General features: G+C 41.0%; 1 protein-coding gene across 3 annotated transcripts; it reads left to right on the forward strand.

Moving 5' to 3' along the window:
• Positions 1-1,815: 1,815 nt before the first annotated feature.
• CCNJ (cyclin J) lies at positions 1,816-19,488 on the forward strand. 3 transcript variants are annotated; one of them, XM_039230288.1, is made up of 6 exons: positions 1,816-1,960; positions 2,620-2,729; positions 7,838-8,048; positions 15,991-16,290; positions 16,378-16,537; positions 17,552-19,488. In XM_039230288.1, exons 2-6 carry the CDS (start codon positions 2,661-2,663, stop codon positions 17,961-17,963), a joined length of 1,152 nt encoding a protein of 383 aa, XP_039086219.1. In that variant the 5' UTR covers positions 1,816-1,960; positions 2,620-2,660; the 3' UTR covers positions 17,964-19,488. The 3 variants fall into 3 exon arrangements, with proteins under 3 accessions (XP_039086219.1, XP_039086221.1, XP_039086222.1); XM_039230290.1 differs by having other exon boundaries at positions 16,411-16,537; XM_039230291.1 differs by having other exon boundaries at positions 16,414-16,537.
• Positions 19,489-20,663: the final 1,175 nt, after the last annotated feature.

Consider the following 20,663-nt stretch of genomic DNA (forward strand, 5'->3'; position numbering starts at 1 on the left):
ATAAAACAATGTTCTTCACTATCACTTTTTAGTCTTTATTTCTATTTCCTTTTCTTCACAGCACTTCTCACCATGTGACATTTTGCTGTTGCTTACTTATTGTGTTTCTTTCTCCTTTAGAAAATAAACTATATGAAAATCAGACTTTATTTAGGAACTAAGTACATACCTAATTGTGTCCAGTTCGCCCCAAAGGAATTACTGAAGAAATCATAATAAACCTGAATTTACACTTTAGGGAGTTCTAATCCAATCTAAGTTATATATGTATACACACACATACACAAATCTATAAAATGAATGAACATTGAGGTCCTTTCATCATAGGAGGTATATCCAGAAAATATGAGAACTGTTTGGGAACAAATACCTCCCAGTGAATAACATCCTCAAAGTAGAAACCACGAAGAGACAACCTACTTATTACACTGATGATTACAGTCTGTGACCTATTTTTCTGAAAAGGTCCTTAAATAGACCCTGCACATTTAAGTTATTGGGATACCAAATTATTGTCATAAAGTTGCTTAGTGCACATGAATTAGAACTTGAGGAGGTAGGTACTACTTACACAGCATTATAAATGGCATGTAGCTCTTAGCCTGATGTGCCCCTCTCCTGCAACTGAGATGGGGGGGGGGGCAGTCTCTCCCTGGACAATGCTGGGAGGTTGGGTTGTGCCAACCTCTGCTTCTGAGTTTTTCTTGTCTTGCCATTAGTTCCGGTAGCTCTCTTCTCCTGGGCATAAGCATTGTCTCACATGGCTCATATACATATCTGCGGCTGTTCTTCAAATTTATAAAGATGTCATTGTGATAAGTAAAACCACGTCACTTTTTAGTAGCTCTTTATCACACATATTTCGGTTCAGAGAATTCTAAGTAAAAGGGAGAAGGTACCATGATTTATTTTTTAATATTAAAAGAGGTTGATCTGCATTCTCAGAAAAGTGAGCATCACCATCCTGGGTTGCCAATGAACTTGTGTGATAGTCCACCAAAAGGCTTAAAATACAATTAACTAGATTTCTGCGAATCATATTTCAGGTCCCACATCACCTTACTTGGCGTTGGGAGTGTTTCCACACTTCTGTAGTTTCCTGATTTAAGACCACAGATGGTTAATTACATCCACTTTCTATCTAACAAACTAGGTAAACTCAACTTTATTCAAAGCTGTCGGGAATCTCTAAAGCAAAGAAAACGAGGGAGGAAGGTCAATTAGGTTTCTAGGAGTAGGTTTTGAGGTGGAACTTAAAGAGAGCGGACTTTCACAGAGAAAATGATTTAGAGGGTTTGGAAACGGCTAAAGCATTTATGGAGGGATTGTTAATCCCACTGAGCAGCCCCTAGGATGTATACGGGGCTGTTGTGATGTGAGATAAAGCAGACTGAATCCGCATTACAAAGAATTTTAAACGCCAAGCTGAAGCTTCCGAACTTTGCTCCGCGGGCACCGAGAGCCATCGAAGGTTCTAAGCAGGTGAGTGGCATGACCAGATTAGCTACCGGCATGAGGATCAACGTTGTAATTTCTCCGGCGTCCTCCTCCGACCTCAGCCCGAGGGGCGGGCTTTACGGTGTTGGCTGAGCTGCGGGGCAGCTCCGAGCACCGGGTCGCTCGCTCTGGGCCGACAGGGGTTGACGCGGCCGGGACCGGGCTGGGGCCTCTGAGCCACCGCCAGACGCTGCACCTGGGCCCGGCACGCCCGCCGATTGGACGGCTCGGCGTGACCCGGCTGTATCGCGAGACGAGATTGGCAGCGGCGGGGCCGCATGTGCCCCCGCGCTGGCTTTGTACGCCGAGCCGCCTGCCGGTCCTTTAACAATGGGCGGCGCGAGCGCCCCGGCGCTGGGCCCGAGCTGAGGCCGGCGCTTTGCGGCCGACTGTCCGCATCATGAGCGGGGCCGGCGTCCCCCGCACGCCGGCGGGGCTGGGGCTGTGAGGGCCGCGGTTCCGGGTAAGAGAGGCCGCCGTGGGGACCGGCGGCCTGTGCTGGGCGCGGGGCACCGAACCCACCCGGCCCGGCCTTTTGTTCGCTTTTCTGTGGCCGCGCGATCCCGTGCGCTGCTCTAGGCGAGGTGGAGGCGGCCTGGGTGCGCGCTGGGCCCGGCGGGGGCCGCGGGGAGGTCCCCCGGGGGGAACAAGCGCCCGAGCGGCTGCCGCTGGAATCCGGGGCCGGGCGGGCATTCGTCTGCTGGTTTATCCGAGGGAGGTTTTCGCCTCGGGGGATCTTCGACTGGTGTCAGTCTCTCCGCTGCCCGGGGCCGGCGCGAGAATTCGAACCCGGGACGCGGGGAGCCCCCAGTCCGGCCTCCGCCAGCAGCTTTCTTTGCACGCACCAGGGACCGCGCCTGGGAACTCGGGCCCACGTTGGTCCCCTTTGCCCGGCACCCAGGCCGGTAGTTTTCAGCGCGTGCCCGCTTCCTCCTGACTGGGTAGCTCGGGCCTTAACGCGCGGCATCGGGGAATTGGTTTGGATCGGTGCTGGCTTTAGGACGAGTCAGGTGAAGGGGAGCAGCCACGCAGGGTGGCTTGAGGTCACACCCCTCGGGGAGGGGGCGCTGAGGGTCGTGTGGAGGGAGCCGGCCTTGACCGCGTCTGGGGTGTGTCTTACAGACTGAAGTTGCCGCTTCTGGCCAGGCGCGCCGCCGGGTCCCATGGAGCTGGAGGGGCAGTGGTGGCGGGGACAGCTGGCCGCCGACATTCATCAAGCGCTTCGATACAAGGTAATTTCGATGCCCGGTTTTCCATTCAGTGTTTTGTGCCAGTTAGTATAAATCGCGGCTCCCTGGGAAGTCGAGTCACTAGTTTCCAGACCAGAAAAGGCGAGTTTGGTTATTTGAGGTTAATTAACTCCTGGGTTTCTTCCCTTGGATGTATCAGAAGAACCTGTAACTTAAATGAGGGTGGAGCGTGGTATTTGGGAGAGGTAAGGTGGAACATGGATTTGATACTGTTTTTAAACAGATGTGTGTGCCGGCTTTTTAATGGGCAGGGTAGCCCTGGTTCTGTAGTTGCAGTTGCGTTCCGCTGTTAGATCACATTTGTACATAAATTCCCCAGCCTGTCCACTAACCTGTAAAAGTTTGGACAAGTTACTTAATCTTTTCTTTCCCAATTTCCTCATCTGTAAAATGATTCATAATAATAGAATGAGGCTTGTGGGGAGATTGTGAAGATTAAATGAGTTGATACTGTACATGTGCTTTAGAGCCCTAATAAAGCGATAACTTATTTTCCCTGAGCTCTCCCAGATTTGGGGGCTCTTCAGAATGCCTTAAGGTATGAGTTAGCTGCTCCTTCCAGGTAACATAAGGCAGAAAGTAGACTTTAATACATATTGGGGACGGGGGGAAGGGAACGGGGGTGTTGTACAATTTTCTAGTGCCATGCAAAATTCTGTTAAGTAACAATTTTACTCTGTATATCACATCTCATCATAATGGGTCATCTCTGCCTCTTTGACAACCAGAAGAGAGACCACATCCAAAACTGTCCCTAACTTGACTCAGTTTCACCCTGGATAGAGAGGGCCATTTGTTATGTATAGAAAATGAGAAAGAAGCAAAACAAAAGGGATACTGATGGGGCACCTGGGTGGCTCAGTCGGTTGAGCATCCGACTTTGGATCAGGTCATGATCTCACAGTTCATGGGTTCGAGCTCCACCTCAGATTCTGTGCTGACAGCTCAGAGCCTGGAGCCTGCTTCAAATTCTGTGTCTCAAGCTCTCTGCCCCTCCCCTGCTTGTGCATGTGCATGCTCTCTCTCCCCACCCCCCTCTTTCTTTCTCTCTCAAAAAGAAGTAAGCATTTAAAAAAATAAAAGGGATACTGACTGTTGGAGTTAAGAGTTCCTGGATGATCATGAACTTGTATCTTCACTTTTTTTTTAACCAGATTAATTACATTAGAAAACCTAATGCCGACTTAAATTGTTACAACTGTACCCATTTCTAAGGTTTGAGTTTGAGATTTCTAAATGCTGTTTATTAATTCTGTCATCAATACACCTCAGCCCCCTAAGAGGTTTTTTGTACCACAAAAAAAGTCTCAACTGTGGAATAGTTCTCTGAAATGTTAAGAAAACAGTTTCAGGTTTTCCATATACTTTTGATTTTTTTAAAGATGTGGTCTTTTAGTTTGTTTTAAGTTTATTTATTCATTTTGAGAGAGACAGAGCCAGCAGAGGAGGGGCAGAGAGAGAGGCAGAGAGAATCTCAAGCAGGCAGTGAGGCTGACAACTGGGAGCCCGATGCAGGGCTCAAACTCACAAAACTAGAGATCATGCCCTTAGCCAAAACAAGAGCTAGACGCTTAACTAACTAAGCCACCCAGGCGCCCCTGATCTTTTAGTTTTAAATGTTCTCCTTTTCTAAATGTCAGCCCTTTATCCCTCTGGAATGTGATGAAATTAATTGTTTTTTTGTTTTTTACATTTATTTATTTTTAAGAGACAGAGTGAGACAGAGTGTGAGCAGGGGAGGGGCAGGGAGAGGGAGACACAGAATCTGAGACAGGCTCCAGGCTCTGAGCTGTCAGCACAGAGCCTGATGTGGGGCTTGAACCCACGAACCCATGAGATCATGACCTGAGCTGAAGTCCGATGCTTAACTGACTGAGCCACCTAGGTGCCCCTGAAATTAGTTATTTGATGTTAATGATACTTTTATTTTTTTGAGTGACAGATTTCCATGGTATGGATATTATGTGTAATTTTAATCCTAAGTGATAACTTTGAGTTAATTTTGTCAGTTGAGGTTGGGAGTGGATTTTTTTTTTTCCTAGCAGATTTGTTAAATACTTTGTGTATTAGGCTCTGAGGGTGACTGAAGGAATAAGACACAAGCCTGTACTGGAGTTGCTTATGAACTGTTGGCACACGGGGCCTGAGGGAATGCCACTGAAAATTACCTTGGGTCACCTGTGGCATGCTACCCTGGGTTCTTATTTTATCTTTAAGCACTGTGTAAGTCACAATTGACACAGTGGCCACACTTTGTGAATAATTTATGTTAATTGGTAAAACTTGAACCTTGTGGCACTGGAGAGACCCCTGTTTGTAGTACACTGAAGTCAAGAAAAATTAAAATGAACTTTTCTCATAAAAAAGTTATTTCCATATTATTAATCAGGTGATTTAGTTGGATAGTCATAGGCTTATTTATTTATTTAACAAATTGGAGTACCTGCAGTATATAAGGTACTATGCCAGGTGTTAGAATGGTAATAGTGAATGAGACAGATGTGCCTGTGCCTTTGTGGGGTCTAATCTCCCATAACTTAGCATCTCAATTTAGGTCTTCCTTGGCACAGTTGCCATTTAGACACTGTGAAAGGAATTCTCTGTTTAGATCCAAGGTGTATGGAGGAATAATTGCTTGGACCAGCATTGTATCTACTAGGGAAGGGTAAAAATTACAGCAAATGGAAATTCTCTTCAACCTCAAATCCAGCCGTTCTGTTTTTGGTTTTGTTTTTTTTTTGTAAAATATAACCACTTTCTCCTCTGCGACCCCCCAAAACCCCTATAAAGCAATTTCTTACACCCTTGTGTCTTCTTCTCATGTTGTTATGCTATGTATACTGATGTCTTTGGATGGCTGGGAAGTATTTTCAGGAGTCTTTATGACAGATGGGAACAATGCTAGCTTGTGAAAAACATTCAGAAAATACCCACAGAGTTGTGTTTACATTTGTGAGTATTCCTTCTGTGCCTTTATTTCCATCTTGTCGGGACAGTGGCCCTTTCTGAGAAAGGGATGGCATTTGGGATGGTGAACAGACTAGTCCTTAGACTGGAGAGAGAGATGACATGTTCAGGTCTCAGTACTTTGGTCCCATGGGATCCTGAGAAGCAGACGGGAACAAGAGTGTAAAATTCTAGAGTATCAGGAATAGACATTATAAAAACTTGTTAGCTGAGAGAAGCACAGGTCATTTTTTCATGCTTGCGTAACTGCAGTATCTGGACAAAGAAAACTAAATCTGACAGCCATCTGGTAAGCACTTGTACTTTACCATTTAAAATGAGGTTAGATTTTCTATCTGTGTTCTGTAATATCTTGTGATTATTATATCCTAATAATCTTTGGTTTATTAGACTACACTATCATATTTATATTAAGATTTCCTGATATCAAGCCATCTTTGCATTCCTGAGATACACTACAATTGATGGTGATGTATTCTTTGGATATACTACAAAAATTACATTGGCTAACATTGTATCTAAAGTTTTAGCTCTTATTAGTTTAGACGGATATGTAAGTTCCATTTTTTGTGTTTGTTTATTGTTGTAAAGTTTTCACAATATAAAATTTTAACCATATTTAAGTGGATAGTTCAGTGACATTAGGTATATTTACATTGTGCTACTTTTACCTCTCCATCTTTAGGACTTTTTCATCTTGAACTGAAATGCATTTTTGTTTATCCATTCATATGTTGATGTTTGTTTACACCTTTTGGCTTTTGTGAATAATGCTGTCAGTATAGAGGCACAAATATCTGAGAACCTACTTTCCTACTTTTAATTCTTTTTGGTGTATACCTAAAAGTGGAATTGCTGGATCATATAATAATTCTACATTTAATTTTTTTGAGGAATTGTAGTACTGTTATTCAGTGGCTGTACAATTTTATATTCCTACCATTACACAAAGGTTCCAGTTTCTCACATTATAACCACTTGTTATTTTTGTTTTCTGTGTTTTTTGTTGTTGTTGTTGTTTTTTAATAATAGCAATGCCAGTGGGTTTCAAGTGGTATCTCGTAATGGTTTTGATTTGCATTTCCCTAATGATTAATAATGTTGAGCATCTTTATATGTGCTTATTGGTCATTTATATATCTTTGGAGAAATGTTTATTCAAGCCTTTTGCCAATCTTTAAGCAAGTTGTTTGTTTTCTTGTTGTTGGATTGCACATATAAAAGTTCTTTATGTAATCTGGATATTAAATACCAGATACATGATTTGCAAATATTTTCTTCCATTCTGTGGATTGCCTGTTCACTCTGTTGAAAAGAGTGAACTTTGATGCACAGAAGTTTTAAATTTTGATGAAGTCTAATTTATCTTTTTTTTTTTTTTGCCTGTTCTTTGAGGTCTGTGTAATTTCCTGCTATTGTGATACCTATTAGGTTTCATATTAATATTATGCTGAAATGAATATAGAACCTTTCTATCTTTATGTATGCTCTGGAAATACTTTAACAGTATAGAAAATTTCTAACTTTTGAAAAATGGATTCATATAATTCTGAGATTGAACAAGATGGGAAAAATGTTAGGTATATGAAAAGGTAATGGCAAATGAGAGATTCTAAAACTGCTGAAATGGAAACATGCTTAGAGGATACTAGTGGATGAATACTTGTCTCTACCCTCCACATCTCTGCAAGCGTAATATAGTATGTGATCTACTAGGAGCATATTCACTGCCTGTTACTTTCTACCCCAAAGCTTTGAGCCTCCTGGTGGGAGTGTGTATTTGTGGTGTGGTTGGGTTTTTTGTAAAAAAATGTTTTACTGAAAACACTCGGTAGGGAAAACACGCTATACAAAAGTCTTGCTGGAATATATCCCTTCCATAATACAAGAAACATATATAATTTTGTCACATCACAGATGATTAAAAATAAGGAGAAAAGTTTGGTTTTAAATGTTAAATGCCATTCATTATCCTTCCACTCAGCTTTTTCAAATTTGTGTTTCCTTCAAGAAGTGTGTTAGCCACTTGTAACACTAATATATTGAGGGCAAAAGTTGTCTTTTTTGTAGGGATACTACTTCTACAGGCCATGTTAGACTAAATGTTGTTCCTCTTGATTTAGGAGCTGAAGTTGCCTTCCTACAAAGGCCAGTCCCCTCAACTAAGTCTCAGAAGGTATTTTGCTGACCTGATAGCCATTGTGAGCAATCGCTTCACCCTCTGCCCTTCTGCCCGACATCTTGCTGTCTATTTGCTGGACTTATTTATGGATCGGTATGACATCTCTATCCAGCAGCTGCATTTAGTTGCACTTTCCTGTCTGCTTCTAGCAAGTAAGTATGAACCTCATCTACATGACTAGAAGTTTCCATTGTTTAGAATAAAATAGATTCATATGGAGCTCAGTGAAACATCACCAAGTTCCATTCATTCCAGTTGACTAATATCAGAAAGTTTATGTCGAAAGTGCTTCTTGGCATAATCATTCTTTTTTTTTTTTTTTCTTTTTTACAAATAGTTTGTTGTCAACTTGGTTTCCATATAACACCCAGTGCTCATCCCAACAAGTGCCCTCCTCCATGCACATCTCCCCCCTCCCCCCCCACACCCATCAGTCCTCAGTTTGTTCTCAGTATTCAAGAGTCTTTCATGGTTTGCCTCTCTCCCTCTCCCCCACTATTTCCCCCATTCTTCTCCCCCTTGGTCCTCCATTAAGTTCCTCCTAATCCTCCTATATGTTAGCATAATCATTCTTAACTAGACATTAAAAGACTAGCTCTGAAGTCTTTTAAAAACTTAGGTGTTTAAGCCCTACATCCTGAAGATTGTGATGCAAATGTCTAGGCCACTCCAGATCTATTGACTCAGAATCTTTATCATAGGGCTTGAGTTCCAAAGCTGATTCTGATATACCTTTCTATTTGAGAACCATTGCCTTAAAGTTCTCAACGAGGAAAAACCGCCCCCAGGAAATAGTTGGCATTGGGTGGAGACAGTTTTGGTTGTCATCACAATCTGGGAGGATGATACTAGCATCTAATAAGTAGAGGGCCGGGATGCTACTAAATATCTACAATGCACAAGGCAGCCCCCTGCCTCCCCCCAGTAAAGAATTTCTGGCCCAAAATGTCAGTGGAACTGAGGTTGAGAAATTCTAAAAGGTACTATAGTCTTGTCTTGTGTTTTTAGAATACCTTTTACTGACTACATAATGAGTTGGCCTAATGAACTGAAGGTTCACAGGCAGCTTCTACAAATGGGAAAGACTTGGCACAGCTCAGTGGTGGCCTGCAAGGTAGACTCTGATAAATCATGTTCTTTACCTGATGCAGCATGATGGGTCTTTTGGTGCCTTTTTCTCTTAGTTTCTTCCTGTAACTCATTTTATTGTTAGTATCTTGACTGAAGAGAAAGAGGGTGAGTAAAGGAATTATAATTGGGTTTTTCTTTTAGTGATGTCATTTACAGTAGAAATGTAATCCCCACTTCAGAGTACTGTCTTCATGGGATCTTGTGTGGGTGCTGTCTAAGGAACATTCCCCCTATATGTTACCACCAGAGCTCTTTCTATAGCAGTTTTGTGCTTTGACTGAAAGTAAACCTAAAACCAAATTCAGGCCTGTGTGATAATCCTTTCTGGCACTAATTTCTTCTCAGATTTTCTTTTTCTACCCTTATTATTCCTTTGATCTGACAACCTCAACTGCTTACTTTGTCTCCTTGGAGGTTTTTTTTGTAAGTTATTTCAAATTCTTTGTGGACCACACTGAATATTCACAGCCCCAGGGGTGATGTCACCTGCTCGTTGGTTAAGGTAGAAACTCCTTAATGTAACACTTAGAACCTTGCATCTGGTCCCAGCTACCTTTCCAGTCTTCTCTTCGCACCCTATTCCCATGCATCTTGAGACAAATTCTTACCAGAGTACTATTTTCTGAAAGTCTATATTTCTCCTTTAATCGGTTGTCCTCTAAGATCCTGACACATCACCTACTCCTCTCCCCCTACCCAGAACACTGGAGAGGTAATACTTGTACGTTTATAATTAACCTTTAATTTAACCTTTAATTAAAGTTTCATTCTCATAAGCAATCTTGTGTACAATTTTGTATGTGTTTCATCACTGGCTGTGAAGCCCTTTGTGGTTTCATAGTTGGCATAGGACTGGAAGAACCCATACTTGACACATCGGATGTATGAGGATCCACAAATGGAATGGCTTCTTATCCTACAAAATGTTAGTTTATAACTGGATCAGTTTATAATAGACACTGGAAATCACGTACACAGGTTAGGTTATTTTATTTTATTAAAAAAAAATTTTTTTTAATGTTTTATTTACTTCTGAGAGAGAGAGAGGCAGCATGAGTAGGGGAGGGTCAGAGAGAGAGGGAGATAAAGGATCCGAAGCAGGCGCCAGGCTCCGAACTAGCTGTCAGCACAGAGCCCGACGCGGGGCTCGAACCCACAAGCCCTGAGATCATGACCTGAGCTGAAGTCGGACGCTTAACTGACTGAGCCACCCAGGAGCCCCAGGTTAGGTTATTTTAAAAACTTAAGATCATTAATGAAATATGATACTGCCTCTTGTGGCCATCACTGCTTTTACTGCTACCAAGCCCCATCTTACTTTATGCCTGAGATCCTTAATAGTGGTACAGACCAAGTGGGAGATTATTCCTGGTGAACTGTGAAATTAGGAGTGATGCCAAGTCAGTTCATAGACTGGCTTAACATTTGTGACTAAAGTTTACTTACTGGTAACTTACCAAATGACTTAGGGGGTCACTAAACTAGATATTCTTAAACTACATGTTATTGCTGAAGTTCAGTGGGTACTCTAGTTGAATAATCTAAGATTTCTGGCCACCATGCCATGTTTAGCATTGGTGCCAAGTTTTTGCCATTTCCATAATTTGGGGAAAAGATACTTTATTTGTGTACCGTCTTAGGGTGATTTAAATGGAGCTTTTAATTGTTCTTGTTTTTTTAATTATCTGTTACTGTTAGTTTAAGATTATGATGAATTTATTTTATTGAAGATGATTTTTGCACATTTTCCAGGAACTAGCTTTAGGATTTGTATTTGCTGTAGTTTAAATATGAATTGTTGATCAGCTATTGCTGAGAGTCAGATACTCCTCCCTTTGTTCTGCTGACATCCCCTAATCTTTCTTTCCTGAAAGAGAATTGTTTTTACATTGTTCTTTTCCACTGGATAATGAAGAGTGTGAGATAGGTATCCCCCAGGGTCTCAGCCCCTCCAAGTAGGCAGTGGTCAAGAGTTTAACCTGTTAGCTCTTTTTTTTTTAATATTTTATTTTTGAGAGAGACAGACTGCAAGTGGGGAAGAGGCAGAGAGAGGGAGACAGAATCTGAAGCAGGCTCCAGGCTCTGAGCTGTCAGCACAGAGACTGACTTGGGGCTTGAACTCCCCAACCGTGAGACCATGACCTGAGCTGAAGTTGGTTAGGTTTCATAAACTTTGTTTAAGTCCTGCTTCTCTCCTCCCAGGATGATTGAACTCTGTTATGCTCACCTTCCCCCTCTGCTCCCTGCTTTAGGATAAGCAACCTGTTGTGTAAAAGTGAAGAACAGCTTGCAGCTGACAGGATGGAGGGACAGTGGATTCTGCATATTAAATAGGATGGGAGGCTGTCAGTAGTTTGGCCAAAGATGGGGGCATATCTTGAGTTCCAGGTAATATCCGCATCCAGCTGCCTGCATGTCTGCACTGTTGGAGGTAGGAGGAAAGGTCCAACAGGCTGTCGCTGATGAGAGAGCAGTGCAGTGTGTTAGGGTAGCGATTTCAGTGGTGAATTTCCTTGGTTGGAATCTGTTGTTAGCAATATGCATTTCAACAACCCTTAAGTCTAAAGTTACTTGTCTTTAGAATGAAGATAAAGACACTTAACTGATAAAGTTGTTGTGAGGATCAAGTAGGGTAGATGTTTAAAAACACATGGGAAATTGAAACATAAATGTTAGCATCATAACGATTAATTCTTCCATAAACTCTTCTATAATCTTTAGTCTGACTCCCTAGCTCTAAAGATTCTGGCTCTTTCCAGAAAAGTCTGTGATTCATCCTGGGAAATTCTTAAATTCTGATTCTTTGTCATGTATACCCTGGCTTCCCTTGGCTTCTGTGATCAGCACTGAACTTGTCGAGAGCACGGGAGCAGTCTTGGATATGAGACTTCTGATAATTTGGTCAAGATATAGTGTAACTAAGAAATGATCTCAGAATCAGGATGAAGCCAAAAGTAAGATCATAGGCTATTAGTTATGAAAATCTGTGACAAGTGCTTATTTCTCCTTGCTTATCAGTAATGGGTTGACAAAACTTTTTACTTTATTATCTAAAAAGTGAAAATTTTATCTCATAGTTGACTTGATTTACATCTTTTTAATGAGAATACTTACCTTTTTTTTTAAATGTGAATAGAACTTTTTTCCCCTATGAATTGCCTCTTTCTGTTCCTTGTTTTTCTCTTAGATTGGTAGTCTAACAAGTTTGTGAAAATTCTTAGTATATATCAAAGATGACTAGTATATATCAAAGAGCGTACAGTGACATAGGATCCTGGCTCCTTCTGCATGTATTTGCCATTCACTGCTGGCTTTGAAAATGTGCTGGTTTCCATAGCTGATCTGAGCATTTCCTATAAAGGAAAGAAAGCCTGATGTTTTGTTTCTGTGGCGTCTAATTCTTTATTTTCTGGGAAGCAGATGTGAATTTCCTGTGCCCTTATTTCCTGTTTGGGGCCTATATCAATATAATCACATGGCTTCTGGTATTTCCTTTCAATTGAAGAAACTGATCTTTGTGATCTGTATGTGGTATTGCAGATAAGTAGATTTAAAATAACCATGCCCATAGCTTTCAGCACAACAAAAATGATGGCTATGAATGCAGGTACTCACACTGTCACACATTTTTAAGTCTTTTAATATCTATGTATGAGAGTATATCTCTATCTATAATGAAAAAGTTCCAAAAAAACTTAAGCCTGAATAAAATCCCAATTATGGTTATTATGCAGTACACAGGTGGTTTTTCACTTTGCAAGTCAAGGTGCAAAGGCTTTCACACTTGTAATCGCCAAGTACTTTATAAATACAGAAACCCCATAGATGTTTAATAATACAGAATTCTGTCTATTTTGATAGTTGTTTTCCCCATATAACCTAGTGCCATACTTTCATCTAGAAGTACCAATTTGGGAATTCAAACATGAGTCTTCCTTTTGGCTTCCATTTTTGGTTTGGTTCAACTTACTTGACCTTGAATGAATCAACCAACTTCACTGCCTTGGTTTTTTGAGCTTTGAAACTGGTCTTAGACAATTTTGTTTTCAGTGTTGAAAGTTTCAAGGAGATAATACGAAACATTCTTGATCCTTGAATTAAACAGTGAATTATAGTGTATTAATTTCTTCAAAGGAACTTCAAGCATGATGTAAATAAACACATTAATTTTTATGATATTCCTTTGAAGTACACTGCGGGTGTTGCTGCTGCTACACAAATGGCAGGGTACTTTGAAAACCTTAATGATTCATCCAGAGGGATTGGACTAAATTCCTGGGACATTCTCCACTCTGACACTGAGAACAGGGGGTTCCTTTTCTGTATCTCTATGCAATGATTATACTCGATGGCCAGCTCATAAAGACCACTTCAGTGCCCTCAGCCCTACAAAGTATATCGTATCGGAAACACCTGTGAAATTCATCTGTATGTGATTTGAACTGGGAGGGGCTGTCTAGATTCTTTAAAAGTCTGAATTGTATTGGTTTTTTTTGTTTGTTTTTTTATCAGCTCCTCCCCGTAGCAGTATATAGTTAAGAGTAATTTAGATCTAAAGATATTGAAAATTTCTGAGGCAGGAGAAAAATTCTCTTTGGGCTTGGACTCACCTAGTGTAGAAGACCACTTACCCCAGTTCCTCTATTCCCCAAGCACAGACCCAAGGTAGCCAGCAGTGCTTTTTCAAAACAGTGAAACAAAAAATTTTGTATAGTTAATATATAGCATAGTCTAACAACTATAATTCTGAACAAGTATAAAAGCTATTGTGAGAAATCTATATGATAGATTGTATTACATACAATACAATTAGAAATAATTGTAATATTATATGATTGTTTTAATGTAAAATAGAACATAATACTAGAAACTTTAGTTAATAATTTCCCTTCTTCTGTGACCAAATCCAAAGAGACTTGAAGACAATTCTTCAGTTTTTTTTGTTTGTTTTTTTTAATGTTTTATTCATTTCTAGGAGAGAGAGAGAGAGAGACAGCGTCAGCAGGGGAGGGTCAGAGAGAGAGGGAGTCACAGACTGAAACAGGTTCCAGGCTCTGAGCTGGCAGTCAGCACAGAGCCCGACGCGGGGCTCGAACCCACGAACCACGAGATCATGACCTAAGCGAAAGTCGGACGCTTAACCGACTAAGCCACCCAGGCGCCCTGACGGTTCTTCGGTTCTAATGCTGCATCTGGAAAACCAGACTAGTACTGGATAGTTTGAATTTTCTCCAGCCGTAAGTTCTAGAGATCCCCTAAAATGAATGATTTATATACAGGAAAATTAAAGTATAAGATGGTACATTAATAATCTATAGAAACATTATTCTGGGGCTGGAGAGGGAATTTTATTCCTCAGCTGTACATTTAGATGAATATTTCCTGAAAAGAAGTTAATGCCTTGGAATAATAAAATACAGCCATCAGAATGTCTGCTGTTTTGCAGGGAGATACAAAAGTATATATAAAGTATTCTCCTGTCCTTTTTTTGGTAAAAGACATAGCTAGGTTTTGTTTGAATTCAGGAGAGGACACTTTTCTGTGGAATGAAAATGACTATTAGATATTCACCCAGTTTTTTCTCCTACTACCTCTCTCTAGAATTGAGATTGTGCTGAAAATAAGCCAGGATAAAACACTTGAAGTTTTTATTTATTTATTTTGCAGGAGGAGGGGGGGGAAAGACCAGGAGAGGGACAGAGAAAGACTTCCAAGCAGGCCTTGCTCTGTCAGCACAGGGCCCAGTGCGGGGCTCAAACTCAAAACCTAAGATGACCTGAGCCAAAACCAAGAGCTGGGTGCTTAACCAACTAAGCTACTAAGGCACCCCTAAAGCCTAGCAATTTTTTATTTCAGATAACTCCATGGCATGAAATTCTTTAAACTTCTTCTATTCTGAAATAAAAACCTGCTGGGGTCCCTGGGTGGCTTAGTGAGTTAAGCGTCTGACTTTGGCTCAGGTCATGATCTCGCGTTCATGGGTCCGAGCTCCACATCAGGCTCTGTGCTGAGAACTCAGAGCCTGGAGCCTGCTTTGGATTCTGTGTCTCCCTGTCTCTCTGCCCCTCCTCAACTCGTTCTCTGTCTCTGTGTCTCTCAAAAATAAGTATTTAAAAAAAAATTTTTTTTATAGTTTATTTACTTTTGAGACAGAGACCGAGGACGAGTGGGGGAGGGGTAAAGACAGAGACACAGAATCTGAAACAGGCTCCAGGCTCTGAGCTGTCAGCACAGAACCTGACGCAGGGCTCAAACCCACAAATGAGATCCTGACCTGAGCTGAAGTCAGGTGCTTAACTGACTGAGCCACCCAGGCGCCCCTTGAAAATAAATATTAAAAAAAGTTTTTATTTATTTATTTTTTAATTTTTATTTCTCGGAGAGAGAGAGAGAGGGACAGCATGAGCAGGGGAGGGTCAGAGAGAGGGAGATATAGACTCTGAAATAGGCTCCAGGCTCTGAGCTGGCAGTTAGCACAGAGCCCGACGCGGGGCTCGAACCCACGAACCGCGAGATCATGACCTAAGCGAAAGTCGGACGCTTAACCGACTAAGCCACCCAGGCACCCTTAAAAAAAGTTTTTAAATAAAAGCCTGTTCTTCCATTGACCACTCACCAAAAGAAATTTCCTGGAAAGATTGTGCTGGTGATTTGAGAGTTATTGTTTCGTTGGCACATATGACTGTTTTCATTACATAGTATGACATAGAGCAGAATGTTTACATGTTTCATTCTTTTTTTAGAGGTGGGTAGGGGTTAGGGGATGGTGACACAAGGAGAAAAAGCCTACAAAATATGAGAACCAGAGTTTTGGCACACTTGTTTCTGCCCAAGGGAGGAGAAAGAATGTCTTTGGATCTAAGTCTTTGCAGTAAGACAGCAAATCCCATTTAAGTGACCAGACCTATAAAGATCACTTGTGTAACATTTACCCTCTCTGTCTTTCCCCCCTTTTCTTATAAGGTAAATTTGAAGAAAAAGAAGATAGTGTGCCTAAGCTGGAACAGCTCAACAGCCTGGGTTGTATGACTAATATGAATCTAGTATTAACAAAGCAAAATTTGCTACATATGGAACTGTTATTATTAGAAACCTTTCAGTGGAACCTCTGCCTTCCAACAGCTGCCCATTTCATTGAGTATTATCTCTCTGAAGCAGTACACGAAACAGATCTTCATGATGGCTGGCCAATGATTTGCTTGGAAAAAACTAAACTCTACATGGCCAAGTATGCAGATTACTTCCTGGAAGTATCTTTGCAAGGTGAGTCATTGTGGACGCCAGTAAGTGACTTGTGATCTTGTGACTTGTGTATTCTGTTGCTTAAGTTCATTTTTGATGTCTCCACAGATTATGCCTTTCTAAATTATGCACCTTCTTTAGTAGCTGCTGCGTGTGTGGCTTCTTCAAGGATTATACTTCGTCTTTCTCCAACATGGCCTACAAGACTGCATCGTCTTACTGCTTATTCCTGGGATTTTTTAGTGCAGTGCATTGAACGGCTGTTGATGTAAGCCTCCTTAGTCTTGTGTTTGTGATTTCTCAGTTCTTTTCTTCATGTACAAGGTCCTGAAAAGAAGCTTTTTAAACAGTTTTTCTTAATGTTTATTTTTGATAGAAAGAGAGTGAGTACAAGTAGGGGAGGGGCAGAGAGAGAGGGAGACACAGAATCCGAAGCAGGCTCCAGGCTCTGAGCTATCAGGGCTCGAACCCATAAAACAAGAGATCATGACCTGAGCTGAAGTCACTTAACCAACTGAGCCACCCAGGTGTCCTTCTAAAAAGAACTTCTTAAAAGCACAGAGCTTTTAGGATATTGGTTCTGACAGTTGCTAGCTGCCATGAGCAAGCCATTTTATGAGTAGTACTTGGTGGAAAACTATACTTTGGCTGTTTTTCAGTGAGAGGCTCTTCATTGCTCTCGTGATTTGGGGTACATGATAAGGAAAGGAGTTGCTCTTACATGAGACCACAACTCATCAGTCCAGGCAAATCTTGCCCTTTTCCCCATTTCCACATCTTTAAATTGTGGGACCACCAGGATGTCACCAAAGTGGCAGCCATGTTTAAGTGCTTATCGTGGAAAAGTTTCCCAAGCTGGAAATAGGCCTCAGAGCTACCAGCAGCCAGTTCCCAAGGTTTGTGCTAAGGGAAGGAGCTTTTAGAAGGATGAGAGTAAAATCTCACTGTTGTTTAAATTATGGTTACAATTACTGCTACCTGCTCAGTGGGGCAGTCCATGGAGTAAACTGTTGAAGAGTTGAAGTAACATTGTAATTTTTTTAATGTTTATTTATTTTTGAGAGACCAAGCATGAGCAGGGTAAGGGGCAGAGAGAGAAGGAGACACAGAATCCAAAGCAGGCTCCAGGCTCTGAGCTGTCAGCAAAAAGCCCAGCGCAGGGCTCGAGCTCCACGACTGCAAAATCATGACCTGAGCCGAAGTCGGCTGTTTAACTGACTGACCCACCCAGGCGCCCCGAGTTAAAGTAATATTATTAACAGTTTTCTTTCTCTCCATGCAGTGCTCACGATAATGATGTGAAAGAGGCAAACAAACAGAGAGGACAGGCAGGATCCCAGCCAGCACAGCTGAGTGTGTTCCAGTCAGCCTCCCAGCCCTCGCGGCCAGTTCACTTTCAGCAGCCTCAGTATCTCCATCAGACGCATCAGCCCTCGCTGCAGTATCGGCATCCTGTATCGGAACAACCAAGCTGTCAGCAGATTGTATCTACCACACACACCTCATCTTACACACTACAGACGTGTCCTGCTGGCTTCCAAACTAGTGTTCAGGGCCTTGGGCATGTGCAAACTGGTGTTGGGATGTCCCTGGCAATACCAGTAGAGGTTAAGCCCTGTCTGAATGTTTCTTATAACCGGAGTTATCAGATAAATGAACATTACCCTTGTATTACTCCGTGCTTTGAAAGGTGATTTTATGGGAAGGTAATACCTGACCCAGACTGTTTGTGACTCGAAGTTCTGGGGCAAGCTTTTTGTAAACTTCTCTTCAAAAGGAAAGGGATCCAGATTGCATCAGAACTCTTCAGATACCAGCATCTGCCAGGAAGACTGAAAACCCCTTTCAGCGCACCACGAGTACCTGGGAGGACCGAATAAACACCACAAACACTGTAACAGTATGTATATCGAATCCTGTTGAAACACATCCCTATATGACAAAAATTCTCAAGCCCTGGCTGACGGTCCAAATATTTCAAAAATACTCACTACAACAGAAAATTTGGACAGACTCCAGATCGCCATTTTGAGATTGGCCTGTGGTAGGCTCTGGGCCAGTGTTGGCTTAGAGGTCAGAGACTAATGTTTATCTGTGGACTTGCCAAATGGTCTTTTTATGAAGGAAAGTTACAGTATTAAGTTTTGAAGAGGTCCTTTTTTTTTATTCTGCAGTTTTGAGTTATATTTTTGATCCACAAATGAATTTTTTACTAAGTTTAAACTTCTGAATTGCTATGCTATACCAATCTGTGCAGTAAAAAAAATTTTTTTAGATGATTCTATATAATCCTATCACAATATAAGTATCTGGATTTATGTACTAAAATTAAGGGTGGATTAACTCTCTTAAAATCATGCTCATAAGTTTTTCTTATTTTTTTCCCCGAAGTAATCAACCTCAGTCAGATCTTTAGAATTAAAACACATTTAACTCAGGGAATTTGTACTACTTGGAAACACTTAACTGTAATGCAACACACTTTGGGAATGTTATAGAATGAACTACCTTTATAACATAGGTTAAAATACTCTTGCTAGGATGTTTTCACATGAGAACATAATTGTAGCTTGAATGAATGAAGTGGTTCCTATCATTCATAATACATATAGAGGTTTTGCATTTCTCGGTGCAATCAATGACTTATACTCAGAATTGATGTTACTCTAGAAGTTTTTTCAAGGGAAGACATAACTGTAAACTGTCAGTACTAGAATGAAGTCCTGTAGGTTTATTTTGAAATGGAATGTGGCCCAGGGTAGTTCTCAGGTTGTGCTAGAGCAGCACTTTGTTACATGGAAGACAAGTTTTATAAGCAGCCTTTCCATCCAGCCAGTCAGTGTAAGCAGGTAAAAGAACTGATTACTAAATTTCAGTAGCCACTTTCATTACGTTGGCCACAGAACTGCCCTGGGACATTTTGCTGTGTTGGTCACGAGTGAAAACAGCAATAATAAGTCATTACAGCAAAGGCAATTTAGGGGGAAAGAATTCAGAGGGAATAAAAAGGTAAAAAGAATGAAAGCATTGTAATAACTGAAACTGTATACATTGTGCTCTTATCTGTGAGAGAAGAGAGATTTGGTGGAGGGAAGCTTTCTGATTTAAAGATTAGTAAGGTGTGTCTTTTTGTTTGTGTGTTCTTTTTTTTTTTTTAAAGATAGCACTTGAATAGAAGGGAACTTGCATGGCAGGTATGTGACTGCCACAATATGCATTGAAGACAATATTATAAAGACGGTGTGGGTATGCAGCAGGAGTCTCAGTAATCAAGCCAATGGCTTTTGGTAGGAAGGGAAGGGACTCAATGCAGTAGTGGACTGACCCCGATAGCTCCCGTGGGTAAATGTGGGTGGGTGGCTTCTGCCAGCGTGAATTCTTATGTCCTTTCCTTCAAAGAATGGTAACTTGTATAATTAGAGTACATACAGCATGATGTGGATTTATTAGTCTGGTAGATTAAAAACCACTCAGGTAAGAACAGTCACTCATGGCAGTTTTCAAGCATGAAAATTGTTTTCTGAAAGTATCATCACTTTTCCTCTTAGAAGGCTGCTAATTGGATTTTGGTAGTTCTTACCTCAAGAGAGCTTGAATTATTTGGGGGAAAGTGGGTTCAAAAGAGAATATATCTTTCACATTCACATTCAGAACCCAGCACCTGGAGCCCAGTTTTCAGTATTTTAACTACCTCAATAATGCTATGAATGTAAGATACTGGGATAGAGATCCCAACTTGAAACAACAGCCGGTGCCTATGGTAACTTAATGTCTTGTCAAATGCTTTTATTGATTGGTTTAAATGTCATTCTTGTTATAGAAGAATATGCCTTTTAAAAAAGCTTATAATCACTTTCCCAGTTTATATTTAAAAAAGCTAAAGAACACTGGATTAATTTGGGGGGGTAGAATAAAATAATTAATTGGTTATATTGCTGCATACCCGGGGTGGGGTGGGGTGGTTGGAGAATCAGAACTATTTTTAAAACATTAGGTTTCAATATAAATACAACTCACAACTGCTAGCCTTGGGGAATGGGGGTGGGGGGAGTTGTGTGGGTTTTGTTTTGTTTAATTTATTGGTTAGTCTTTAAAGTAGGTCTTTTTTTTTTTTTTTTTTTGATTACTGGACCATCATTAAATATGTACTGTGAAGAGATTAATGATATGTATAAAGGGCTTTACCAAAGTCCACTAAATAAACACTACTCAAGTACAGACTGCAAACCAAAATGTATCTGTGTTGTGACATTAATTGCAAATAGTGAGTATGGTGCTAAATTCTACACCAATGGAATTAGATGAGTGCTATGCACTTAATTTTAAAATAAAACTAGTTTTCAGTAAAATGGCTTTAGTGTTTTGTTTTAAATATAAATTTGATATGTGTTCGT

The sequence above is a fragment of the Hyaena hyaena genome, unplaced genomic scaffold (assembly GCF_003009895.1).
Source record: "Hyaena hyaena isolate Hyena2069 unplaced genomic scaffold, ASM300989v1 scaffold_44, whole genome shotgun sequence".
Lineage (NCBI taxonomy): Eukaryota > Metazoa > Chordata > Mammalia > Carnivora > Hyaenidae > Hyaena > Hyaena hyaena.